Source organism: Athene cunicularia (genome assembly GCF_003259725.1).
Source record: "Athene cunicularia isolate RWA chromosome Z unlocalized genomic scaffold, athCun1 chrZ_part1, whole genome shotgun sequence".
Taxonomy (NCBI): Eukaryota; Metazoa; Chordata; class Aves; order Strigiformes; family Strigidae; genus Athene; species Athene cunicularia.
Genome location: NW_020799142.1, coordinates 8299160 through 8311557, shown reverse-complemented (window position 1 = coordinate 8311557; position 12398 = coordinate 8299160). Strand labels below are relative to the sequence as shown.

The window sequence follows — 12398 nt, the reverse complement described above, 5'->3', positions numbered from 1 at the left end:
ATCACAATCTGGTCTCTTCTGCAAGTATTCTTTGAATGTATTTGCCACTTTGTCCTCTCACTTCTATCTTTATATATATACACACACACACATATGCACGCTTGTATGTATAGAATTTGTGTGTGTTTGTGGTTTCTCAACAAAGTAATTAATCTATTAATATAAACTGTTCCTACATGACTTTCTATTTTATATGTAGTAAAACTTTTTTACCTACAGGTACATGGCTGTGCTTGTGTTGAATGCATTTTCTGTTAAACTTTTGACCTAATTTTGTTTGGCATACTGTTTGACTGTGGCAGAGTGGAGAACCAGCCACCTCACACAATGACATCTGTGCACTAGGGAGGGGGAGACAAAGGGCAAAGTAAATAATGGAAGATACAGGGATTCTTGGGAGGAAATAGTGTTACTGTGGAAGGAGTCAAATATGAGGAAAACCAGCTTCACCAAAATCTTTCTCTTGCTATGATTTGTTACTTTGTTCCTTCAGATATTGCTTTTGATCCTTCTTCTCATCTTTGCTTTTCATATTTGCAGCCCATTTAGTAGCTATAATCCACTGTTTGTTACCATTACTGGCTTTTCAGTCTTGTTGCCTTTGCTTCACTTCCGTAAGCAAGGGAAACTGTTGGACTTACAATACTCTGGCAGTTAACGTTTTATTAGCTCCGGGGTTTTTCTGTTACTCTTCTTCACTGTTTGCTGTTAACACAGTTCATACAAGGTAAGTAAGGAGGCTCACCACCAGAACCTTCAAAAAAGTGTGTTTACACAGTTCTTACAGGAGGTGTTTCTAAGCACTGAGGTAAATATTATGTACTGTCACCTTTGAAACCCAAATAATCTTCAGCAGCTTGTCTTTCAAGCCAGGGTGACTGACACCAATATTCTCTGGTTTAATAACTGTTGAGTCAAATTCTAAGCTTTTTGTATTCTTCAGTCTTACTGTATATTGGGCCTAAAGCACCCAGCTCTCCAACAAAGCAATCAGTGTTCTAGCTATCAGTTATTGTTAAGGGGAAACTGAGGGCTAAGAGTATCAAATGTCAGTTACATTGATAATAGAAGTATTTGTATTTGATAATGATACTTGCCTTCTAACTAAGAAATGCTGCACCAGAGATTTATACTAGCAGAGTCTTTCAAAGGCAGATTTCTGTAAGCTTGCATTTTTCCAAAGCATAATGCAGTAGGAGTTAGGAGATCGTGATGCATGCTTATCTGATGAGTGAGGTAAGATGATTTCCATTGACTTCTGGGTAAAAGTTAGTAGCTGTAAAACTCAACACAGCCCTTCATTTTGGTGAGGAAATAGAATGAGCATGAATAATTTTTCTTTCACTTACACATAAATTGCAAGTTTAGAGAGCAAAGTATTGTAATTATTTACTGACTGGTGTATGCACTAATGTTTGAAGAATATCATCCTCTGTTGTCTTGTCCTAAGCCTTATAATGTATATATGGTTTAACTAATTAATGTTTTACCCAACCATTGAGCTTTTTTCCTTGTCATTTGAAGGGAAAAAAAAAGGAAAATAGGTATTTGAAGATCTTATTTTTTATCTTATGGAAAATCCTTTGAAATAAGCTTGGGTAGCCAAGAAGTGTAAGGCTTTCTTTTCAACAAATAATAAATCTTTGAGAATTGAAAGATCTAAATCTGCTTCCAAAGTGTAATCAAGAGGATTGAAATTACTCCACTAATCCAAATCCCAGAAATGTTTAGCAAGAAAATTATTACTTCCTTTCTAAGTGTTTTTCTTCCTTTTATTTTTTTTCTTAAATTGAAAACTTTGAGAACATTGCTTTTCAACTCTTTGGATCATATTTAGTAATATGAAGCAAGTAAAAATTTGTAATTCATACCTCCTTGCAGCTGACACTGATATGATTGGAGGCCAGGGGAGAATAGTGCACTTAAAATACTTGATTCGCTATGTTTCAGTGACAGAGTGGCAAAATACTGTACAAAACTGTAGCAGTTGAAAGTCATGGTTGGACTTGCTGATCTTAAAGGTCTTTTCCAACCTAAATGATTCTATGAAATTAGTTCAGTGCCAGCTTGCTACTGACACTTGGTAAGTGGTAGGCTGCTGTGTTGAAAATGAGTGCTCTGGCAACAAACTTTTGTTTGTGTTAAAGTTAACACCTGGCACAAATACAAACATGTCCTCTTCTCTCTCAAATGTTCAGGTAAATAATATTTGCATGTACAAACTCAGTCCAACAATTTTCTGATGAAAGATAGTCCTTAAAGTAGCCAGATGCTTTTGATGAGAACTAACAGGAAATAAAAGAATAAAAATGTAACTTTGTTGTACATTAACAGAAAGAAGGGAAGAGACATGGTAGGAGAATACAGATGCATTTCTCTACTGTTTCTTTCCTGCTGTGGATCAGACTTCTGACTTAAACCCCCCCATTTAATTATCTTAATTGTCTAGTATTTCCAGTCTTTTTCACATATTGAACTCTTCCCAGCTAGGAATTAATCAACTAAAAAAATCAGCAATCTTGGTCATGTACCTTGCTCAATTCCAAGTTTGGAATTTAGGAACAAAATGCAACTGAAAATACATTGGATCTGTATTTGCAAAATTGTAAACAATTTAAAGAATTTTTTATTTACCAGTTGCTAGGTATATGGCTTATTTTGGATGGCCACAAATAATCACTTCAGTCAATGACAAAAACTTAACTAGAATTGAAAGTAAATATATTCCTTCCTATTTCTTACTTCTGTTAAAGTTTGTTTACCTCTTTATTTACATGCTTCTGCCTTCCTTTTGGTTATCTTACAATATTCAGGAATATTCCAATAAATTTAATGGAATCAGAAACGAATTGGCAAGAAAAGAGGTAAGAGTGCAGTCTAAGGAGTGTTTATATTTGGATCCATAGATCTTTGAAGCAAAAAGTTAATATTTACCTAGATGTATAAAGCTGCAAAAGTGTTAACATCTACACTAGTATTGGAAGAAACTGATATCTATCTGTATTTCTAAACCCAGTACTTGCTTTCAGTAGTAATTTTGATAGGAAACAACTCACTGTGGTGACTAATTATTCTAGTTCAATAAAATTTTGTTCAGTAGTATTCTTTAATTATTTTCTATTTTGTCTGTCAAACAGATGCTCAAGAAGGCTATTAATAATGTCAGAAGAATGGCTTCCCATCCAACATTACCATATTGTAAGTTCAGTTTTGTTAAAAAAAGAAAAAAGTTATCTAAAGATTATATATTTACTTATTGGCCCTGGTTTTTAGTATGCTGCTATTTTGTAGTATCACAGCGATCTATTATATGTTTTAGAAGTTGCTTAGAAGCCCTATTTTAGTGAAACTATTTTTCATTTCCAAAAAAGCAATACAGGGGGATATAGAATTGCCTTTAGAAACCATGACAGTTTTATAGCAAAAAGTACTGTACTTCTGGTTTATTTGTGACATGGATGAAAGTAGGAAAAAGATAGATTAGTATCCCCGAGCAAATAGCTTCAGATTACAGTACCATCTAAATACAGTTCTTAAATAATGAGTAAGTACAGTTCAGTAAAGTCTGAACAGCACGGGTTTAATTTTCAGTGGTGCCTACTACTACTATAGTATGCCAGGTACTATGGCACATATTGTGGCACTAGTTTTGAGGATATTGTGAGCTGGTGTTAGATTTCTTAAAATTGTGGAAGCAACCTTCCTGCTCAACTGCTGCAACACGTGTGGAAAATCCTGTAAATGTTTTCTGTTGCAGACTTGACAGGTGCTCAAGATGGTAGTGTAAGAATGTTTGAATGGGGTCATGCACAGCAAATCACATGTTTTCGGTCTGGTGGCAACTCAAGGGTAACTCGAATGAGATTCAATTACCAAGGAAATAAGGTAACTGACAGAATGCTTCTGTGTATTTATCCTCTTCCACTCCCCCCACCCCCTAATTGTAAATTAGCAGAAACATCCCATTCTTCAAATATAAAGTAGTTTTTCTGAATTGTGGATAATTTCTCAGTAATACATGCCTAAGTATTTACAATAAATACATCTTTTTTTCAGTTTGGAATTGTTGATGCTGATGGATATATAAGTTTATATCAAACAAATTGGAAGTGTTGTTCACTTACTGGAACTTCACCTAAACCATATTTGGTAAGCTGAAAACTAAATTTGCTTTCATAACTGTGTATTGTGCTCTCTTATTTCCTTCCCCCTTTAGAATACTTAGGAATTGTGCTGATAACCAGTGTTAATCAAGATTTAGTAATAAATTGTTGCTATCCTGTGATCTATATGACAGACAAGTTCTTAAATCCTAATCATACTTAAGTTGAAAAATAGAAAATGCAGTGTTAGATCTGAAATAACTTGTAGTGTTCTTTGAGGCTTGTCAGTAATTGTCAATTATTAATTAACTGTCAATGGCACAGGACAATTAAAAGTGTACTTCCAGGAAAAATTAAGAGTATCAAAAGGCACAGACTTCTTCCTCCTGTGTGGTTTAAATTATTTTTGAAACAATTTAACTTCTTGATGAAGTTTTAAGATTTCATGCTTACACAAAATCCATTTCTTCTTTAATTACTAATTTCTAAACTGCAATTTTTCAGATGTGGCAGTGTCATAACAAAACAGCCAATGACTTTGTTTTCATCAGTTCATCATCTTTGATAGCCACAGCAGGATTGTCTTCTGACAGCAGGTAAGAACTGCTGTAATAATGCATAAAAATGGAAGCGGTGCCATGTTTTCTCTCCTTCACCCGCCACCTTTTTTGATGATTCTCCTCAAGCAGTTTGAGTAACATGCTATTTCTAATCTTTTTCTTTGTTTCTTTGTGGGAGGGGAAGAGAAGCAACGTTTGTAGCTAAATTCCATGTGCTTTTTAAAGGAAGTTCGACAGTGGAGCACAAATCCTCTGTTCATGTTCCATGTGAGGAGAGGAACTGCTACTGTCTCTTCTCTCTGCTATCTACTGACAGGATGCATGGGTGTGATTCAGAGCTGTGCCAGAGGAAGTTTAAGCTGGACGTGAGGAAGCATTTCTTTACTGAGTGGTCAAACACCAAAACAGGCTTCCTAGAGAGGTGGTCAATGCCCCACGTTTGTCAGTGTTTAAGAGGCATTTGGACTGTGCTTTTAAAATGTTTGGTCAGCCCTGAACTGGTCAAGCAGCTGGGCTAGATGATTGTTACAGGTCCCTTCCAACTGAAATACTTAGTTTTGTTCTATTCTTATGGGCCTGTCTTAGATTATTTTTATAGACATAGGGCATTTTGGACAGCTTTTCATTTCATACTTACTTTCTTAAATTTTGATCAAGAAATAGCAAAAACTGTTAACACTCAGTTGAATTCAACTACAAACGATGATAATATCAATATAAATCCTTTGGGAATAGCCAGTCATAGAGTGATTGTGTAGAGAGCATGTTCTTGCAGTATAACTATGAAAGTAATATAGGGTCTGCTCCAAAGTAATCACTGAATATCTGTTTATACTGATTTTATGCCTGAAACAATCTTTTTAAAGTTCAGATAATTTAATTCAAGTGTTCGAAATATTTGAGAACGTTTGTCACTGAATTAAAACTTCTTTTTCTACAGAAATATTTGTCTTTGGGATACTTTGGTTTCACCTACAAATAGTTTGGTGCATGGTAAGTAAAATACAACCAGCAAAACATTTGATGACAATAAAAAATATGTGTGCATCTGTCTTCATGGAAAAGTTATTGTGGGAAGTAACTTTAATATTAGCAGTAAAGCATCTTTCACTGTCCTGTGTGAGTGCACCAGTAGGAATATAAGAACAGATTTTTGAGAAATTTAGTGCTATATATAAAGGATTAGTTTCATGGACATGAGCACCTTCCTTTGCATACCTTGTATCTTTGCACCACAAGTGCAACCGATGACAGCCAGACACTCGTAATTTCTTTTCCTTTTGAAAGGATTCTGATCAACTCCTGTTCATGGTGATTAGCACGTGGAGAAGACAACAGGTATAACACTGACAAAGCTGCAGTTTTTAGCATGCTTATGAGATACATATTTGCAGGATATGCATCCACACCCTTCAATTCAAGGTTCCTGTGGCTGTGTCTGTACTCATAAATCAGTGAGGCACCACTCAAAATTATCAGCTAAGTGTTACACCAAATAATGGTATTATAAAGGTAGCACTGGGCACTTTCAGGTACATTATCTGTATGGAGAACACGAGAGAGGACATGCTTTTTATAAACTGTTAAGTTCATTGCCTCTGTGAAAGTCGGGTCCTCAGAGAAGCCATGAATATAAAATGGTTATCTGAAGGTATGTATATTAATAAATGCACCAAATTTTCTAGAAGATATTAATCAATTTTTATTAATATATTGAACAAGCAGATGTACAAATAAGAGCTCATATATTAACTTTCAGAGTTGAACTAAAAGGTAAACTGAACTGGTATACTTGAAAAGTAGAGCATTTTTGCTTTCAGAGGTTGTCCAGTTCTGTAGCACTTAATACATGTGTTATGCCAAATACTGTGGAATGTTTTAAATGCTTCATCTGTGTGTGTGTGTGTGCATGTATAGGTATCTATATACAGTATTACAAAAATGCTTTAGAAGAATTATGTAAGTATGCCTTTTGAGATGTAATAAATATTTAGTGAGGTTTCATTAACCTCATTACTCATATTTTGTTGCAGTGGAAAAGAAATGCACTTCAATGTCTGAAATACAGAATTAGGCTCAGAGAATTGTGAACTCCTTGTAATTAAAGTATGGTGAATGCTTAAGTGTATGTGTGAGACACGTGGAATTTCTAAATGTAAATTTAGAGAACCCTTTGAACTACAGGTAGAATGTACTATATGCCATGTGTTAGGATTCATAGTGTCTACTCTCAGACATACTGAGCTTTGTTCTGGTAATTGTAATCTTCACTTCCTCCACTCACCTTGGAGTAGACAAATCCAATAAAATGTGTGAAAAGCAGCAAAGTAGAATAACCAGTGGAAACTTACAAGATATTTGGGCAAGTAATTTAGCAGAACAATTCTTATGGGAAACATATGCCTTAAAGTAAAAAAAAAATTAGAGTTTGAAAAGAACCTGTTTCTGGTCAAGACTTAATAGTTTGTGTTTACACAGGGGTAGATAAAAGGATGTAATTTTTTTCATACATATTATTTTGAGAATACTGCAGCTGCAGGATGTCTCTGAACCTGGGCTTACGTATATATGGTACTACAATAAATGAACTGGTTGTGGTCAGCTCGATTATAGTACCAAAGTCACTACTGTCTTGAACCATTAGAGGTTGATGGAAAACTAAAGTTAGTACTGTGAAATTGAAATTAGTACTGTGTATTTATTTAAATTACTTTGCTTTGGCTTTCAGCTTTTATCTGTCATGATAGCGGAGCAACTGTGCTAGCATATGCTCCAAAACATCAGCTGTTAATATCTGGAGGCAGAAAAGGCTTTACATGTATAATTGATCTTCGACAAAAACAGCAGCAACAGTTACTCCAGAGTCATGATTCTCCAGTCAAAGCAATTGCTGTTGATCCTACAGAAGAGTATTTTGTCACAGGATCTGCTGAAGGCAACATAAAGGTATTAATGAGGGGGGAACAAACAGAGATGAAGATGGTGGTGATGTGTAAATTTAAAAAGGATCCTGCATAGGTGTGGAATAATCAGTTATGTAGTATGTTTTGCATTTTTCGCAGCCCTGATTTTCACATCTACGAGTTTAATTATGAAATGTTGTTCTTACTTTGCAGTTGTCCTTTTAGTTAGGCTTATCTTAGTTCCTGTATATATTCCTTATTATAGAAAATTAATATTAATATTTTGTAACTGTCAGTACAGATTGCTACATATTTTTCTTTTACTGTTAGTGTCAGAAAAATGAAAGCAAAATGTAGTCCAGTTTCTCCAAGACACGTTACTGATGAATTTTGAGATCACAGTAATCATCCTAACAAGAGGTTGATGTTTTGATGCTTTTTCAGGTATGGAGTCTGTCTACATTCAATCTTCTTCACACTTTCATCAATGAACATGCTCGACAGTCTCTCTTCAGAAACATTGGGACAGGTGTCATGCAAATTGAGACAGGACCAGCAAATCACATATTGTCCTGCGGTGCTGATGGAACAGTAAAGATGAGAGTCTTGCCTGATAGATTCAGCCCTTTAAATGATGTGCTAAAAAATGATCTGAAATTAATGATCTAATATTTTCTTCAGAAAAGTGTGTAACATTCCCCTTCTGCCATCCCTGAAAATATTTTTACTGGAACTAGCCAACAAAGCAGATACACAATGATAGCTTGTGCCACAAAGGTTGGTGTTTTTGTTTTGGTTTTTTGTCCCCATATTTATTACCTGGAGCTTTTAGTCCCCAAAGCACTTATGCCTTAAAGTTTAACAAGGTCCTTCAGATTTTTATAATTGCCTAAAATAAGAGCTACACAGGACTCCAAATAATATAATATTGCTAAAATGTTGCTGAAGTGGCTTACTCTTCCTTTTGAGGTAGTTACACTCCCACCTGGAGTTTACCATCTAGGCATGGTCTCTGCTTATATTCCAACACTGTCCACCTTCTAAAAGCAGGTCTATCCAGATGGAAACCTTAGATAATGTTACTCTTTCACTGTGGCAACTATATCTCTCTTCTCAACTTTAGACAGCTGACAATAAAAACTTATACCTATGTGTAGAAGAGAAACAAGGCCTGTATGAGTCGATACTCCTGGCCATGCAAACATTCATAACGAGCCACTGTCTGACTCCATTCCTGGAGTCCAGGCTGTTTACCTCTCTAACTTGCCTGATCTCCTTACTCTGATCTAGGGTATAAGAAACTGAAGGCTGTTCTGTAACTTGTCTTCTGTTCTATAGCTTGAATTGCTGCCGTCAGGATGGCAGGCTTACCTTTGAAAAATAAATATATTTTTATCCCTGAACACTCCCTTTACAAAAATATGTAAATATGAATGGATATCTGGATATCTTCCTAGTGAAATAGTCAAGATTATGTGTGAAGCTTTAGTCTTGATCAAAAAGATACAGGAAGATACTGCTTTAGGATATGGCACTAGAATTTCTTCAAAGACTATTTATTTACATGTCTGTAGAGGAAGAAAAAAAAAATAATTTATTTTTACATGTTTTCCAGTAAGACTTTTGTTTAGCCCAAAGATATTCAGTTCATTATTAGCACTTACATTCTTGTTAGTCTGCTTTTCCTAAGTACTTTGAAAAAGGAAAAATGTTTGACAGCAAAGTAGTTTAATACTGTCAGTCTTTGTACTGTATGTTTACATCTGGGGTAAAGAAAAAATTTTGAAAAGGATAGATGGATTTTTTGCCAAAATATTAAACTGCATAACTTAAATGTTTGACCAAATTATTCATGCACAAAGCCTTTACATTTTTTTAGTCAGCTAAATACTGTTTATATAAGTATTTTGGTTTACTTTTCCTGACTTGAGAGCTTGACAAAGGTTTGATTTTTAAATTAGATGTGAGGCTGGATTACTTGAATGCCAATGGTGTACTTTTTGCTAAAAGATATTTTGTGAAATATAGCACCAAGATATTAACTGTAAAATAAACTTGTCAAATTAGGAACTATGGGGATAAATAAAGCATAGCAGAAACGAAGGGCTTGTAAAATGAACTTTGTAACATTCTCAGGATGCTTTTATCTTAGGAATATAAAATTGTTTTAAAAGATTTTATAAAATGTATTAAGGTCATTCTCAATGTATGTTTTGCAAGTTGCAGTGCAAATACTATGAAGGTTTTTATGCACATAACCTGAATTCTCAAATTGTGCAATAAAAAGAATGTGAATATTTTGCCATGAAGAAGCATGTGATAGCATTTCAAACTGGTACAGCTGTTCAGTGATTCAATTGTAAAAGTTTTTCCACAACACTTACAGATTGAAATCAAAATTGGTATCAGAACTGTTTAAGTACAGTGATGGACCAGAAAAGTGACTAAGTGACACCACCTTACAAAACAGACTTGCCCGATGTGTATGTCCATATCTGCTCAGTGGCTGAGTTTCTAATATTCCTTATTCTAATGAAAGAAAGAAAACAATGGAGTTAACAGTAGCACACTCCTTGAGAATCAATTGAAACCCTGACTTTGTAGCTGTGTACAGCTATGCATTAGTTATATGCACCCACTGAACTAACAAAGTTATATTCAGAAAAGGAAAAAGTGCTAAAATCATGGCAACATTATATTATGTCCTTGATGTTTTTACCTTAAATATTTATATCTCATTAGCTTTAATATTTCAAACTTGATTTATTGTACTGGCAATCACAAAAACCAGTCTTATCTGCGAAATGAGCAGATTTTTATATGTAATTTGCCAAGACATACTATGTTGTCATTTTTCTGAGTAGAGCTGCACTATGAATAATCCTGGCAGATTTATGCTTATATCAGAAAAGTGCTGACTGAGCAGGCATTTTCAATAATGTTTATAGTTACCATAAGCTATTCTTAAAACTAAATTTTGTAAAATCACAGTGTATTTGCCTCACCTTCATAATCTTCCCAATAAATCCTGCAGAATCTCAACCTTCTAGAATTCCATGTTGCTGCTACTTCACTTACAAATCAGTTGTTTGCTTGTATAGTGTTCATTGATGATGAACAATTGTAAGTCAAATTATCAGTAGCTTTCTTGAAATGATAGAATCCAAATGAGTTAAGTTCTGTTGTATCTGAAATTTTTAAAGGGACACTATCAACTTAAATATAGTCACTGGGGAAGAACTGAACTCAGAACTCTTCCAGCTATTGTCCTTAACTTCCACTGACTTGTCCTCCAGAAATTAATGCGTTCTCCTTGTTGCTATGCACATTACTCAAACAGAAGGGAAACAGTGGCTACCCAGTGCTTGAGTAGCCATGTGCACAAATTGAACTTAAAATTTGCATATACCAGTGCTTAATCGACAATAATTCCATGTTCAGACAAAATAACTTAGCTTGTAGTTGATAATGTCCCTTTTAAATATCATAGACTAGCAGCTGTGACTTGTGTTTGTCTATGTAGCAATACATAGTGCAATCAGAGTGTGTCATTCTTGTGTTGCTAATTGATTCAGTTACCTCAAACAAATATATGATCCAAGTTCTTTACTATTACTTTAGTAACTTGTGAGAGTTAAAACTCTGGCCATCTGGTTACTTACACTGGCTTGCTGTGTGACTTTTAACCAGCTGATGTTGCCGAATGTTTATGGAGAAAGATGGAGAATGAAATAGATGCAGATTTTGTACCAAGCTGCAGTGGCACAAGGTGAGCTTATACATGTTCTACTGCGTTTTAAGAACCTTGCTACCCATTAGAGGAAATAAACTGTTGAGATATCCTACATTAGCTACCACTTCCTTCCTCTTAAGAGCACCTAGTGTTAGTTGTAATAGGTATGAAAAGAAGCAAGTGTTTAAAAGGAAATAAACTTGGAGACTCTAATTTTTTCAAATGTTTATTTTTACTAAAAATAGCAAAACCATCTTTAATGGCAGGTTCAGCACACTGATCAAACTACTTTCTATAAAATAAAGATACTGATTTACCAGGTTTCATGGTGTTTCTTATTCCTCCCCATTTCCAGCTCTAAAGTCTGCACGGTTTTGATCTTTCTCCTTTCCTGTCTTTTTTTATTAATGCTTTAGCTTTTATTGTATTAGCTTTTTCAGGTTTGGGGGGGCGGTTGTGTTTTGTTGTGTATGTTGGTTTGTTTGTTGTGTGGTTTTGTTTTTGTTTTTTTTTTTGCCTTTGAAATCCAATGTATATTGTAGTTAGTTCCGAGTCATTTCTCGGGGGACTAAGGCTCGTTTAGTGATCGTACTTTTCTTCCACAACTTTTTAAATCCCTTGCCTGTTTCATTTAAACTTGAAAGCCTGTGAGGGTCATAGGGAACTCCACCTCTTACCGTTTTCACCTCTGGAAGAAATACAAATATGAGTGCCCCAATTTTAGTTACACCTTCGGCAGCAAGCTGCTGCCAGAATTAAAAACAACCTCAACGTCCATCTCAGTAGAACGAACGAACAAGTTTATTTGGGGTTTGCCCTTGCAATAACTGTAACTCCTTTGGTAGCAAGTCGGGGAAAGAAGCGAAGAAAAGATGTTCTCTGAAACTTAGCACCGAGCCTGTTCTTTCTTTTGCAGGCGTGTTGCTTCCCCCCTCATTAATACCTTTATGTTGCCTTCAGCAGATCCTGTGACAAAATACTCTTCTGTAGGATCAACAGCAATTGCTTTGACTGGAGAATCATGACTCTGGAGTAACTGTTGCTGCTGTTTTTGTCGAAGATCAATTATACATGTAAAGCCTTTTCTGCCTCCAGATAT

The 12398-nt window shown here is 35.1% G+C and overlaps 1 protein-coding gene across 5 annotated transcripts in view; it reads left to right on the top strand.

Annotated features, from left to right (window-relative positions):
• DMXL1 (Dmx like 1) overlaps positions 1-11618 on the top strand; it is a 75426-nt gene extending 63808 nt beyond the window's left edge. For 4 of the 5 annotated variants that reach the window (XM_026865280.1, XM_026865282.1, XM_026865283.1 and 1 more), the window contains 8 exons: positions 2814-2864; positions 3138-3198; positions 3758-3885; positions 4057-4149; positions 4608-4699; positions 5604-5656; positions 7392-7609; positions 8011-11618. In XM_026865280.1, coding sequence (XP_026721081.1) covers positions 2814-2864; positions 3138-3198; positions 3758-3885; positions 4057-4149; positions 4608-4699; positions 5604-5656; positions 7392-7609; positions 8011-8235 — 921 coding nt within the window. In that variant the 3' untranslated portion in view covers positions 8236-11618. The remainder of the gene's footprint in view (positions 1-2813; positions 2865-3137; positions 3199-3757; positions 3886-4056; positions 4150-4607; positions 4700-5603; positions 5657-7391; positions 7610-8010) is intronic. The other variant, XM_026865281.1, reaches the window with a different exon arrangement.
• The last annotated feature ends 780 nt before the right edge of the window (positions 11619-12398 follow it).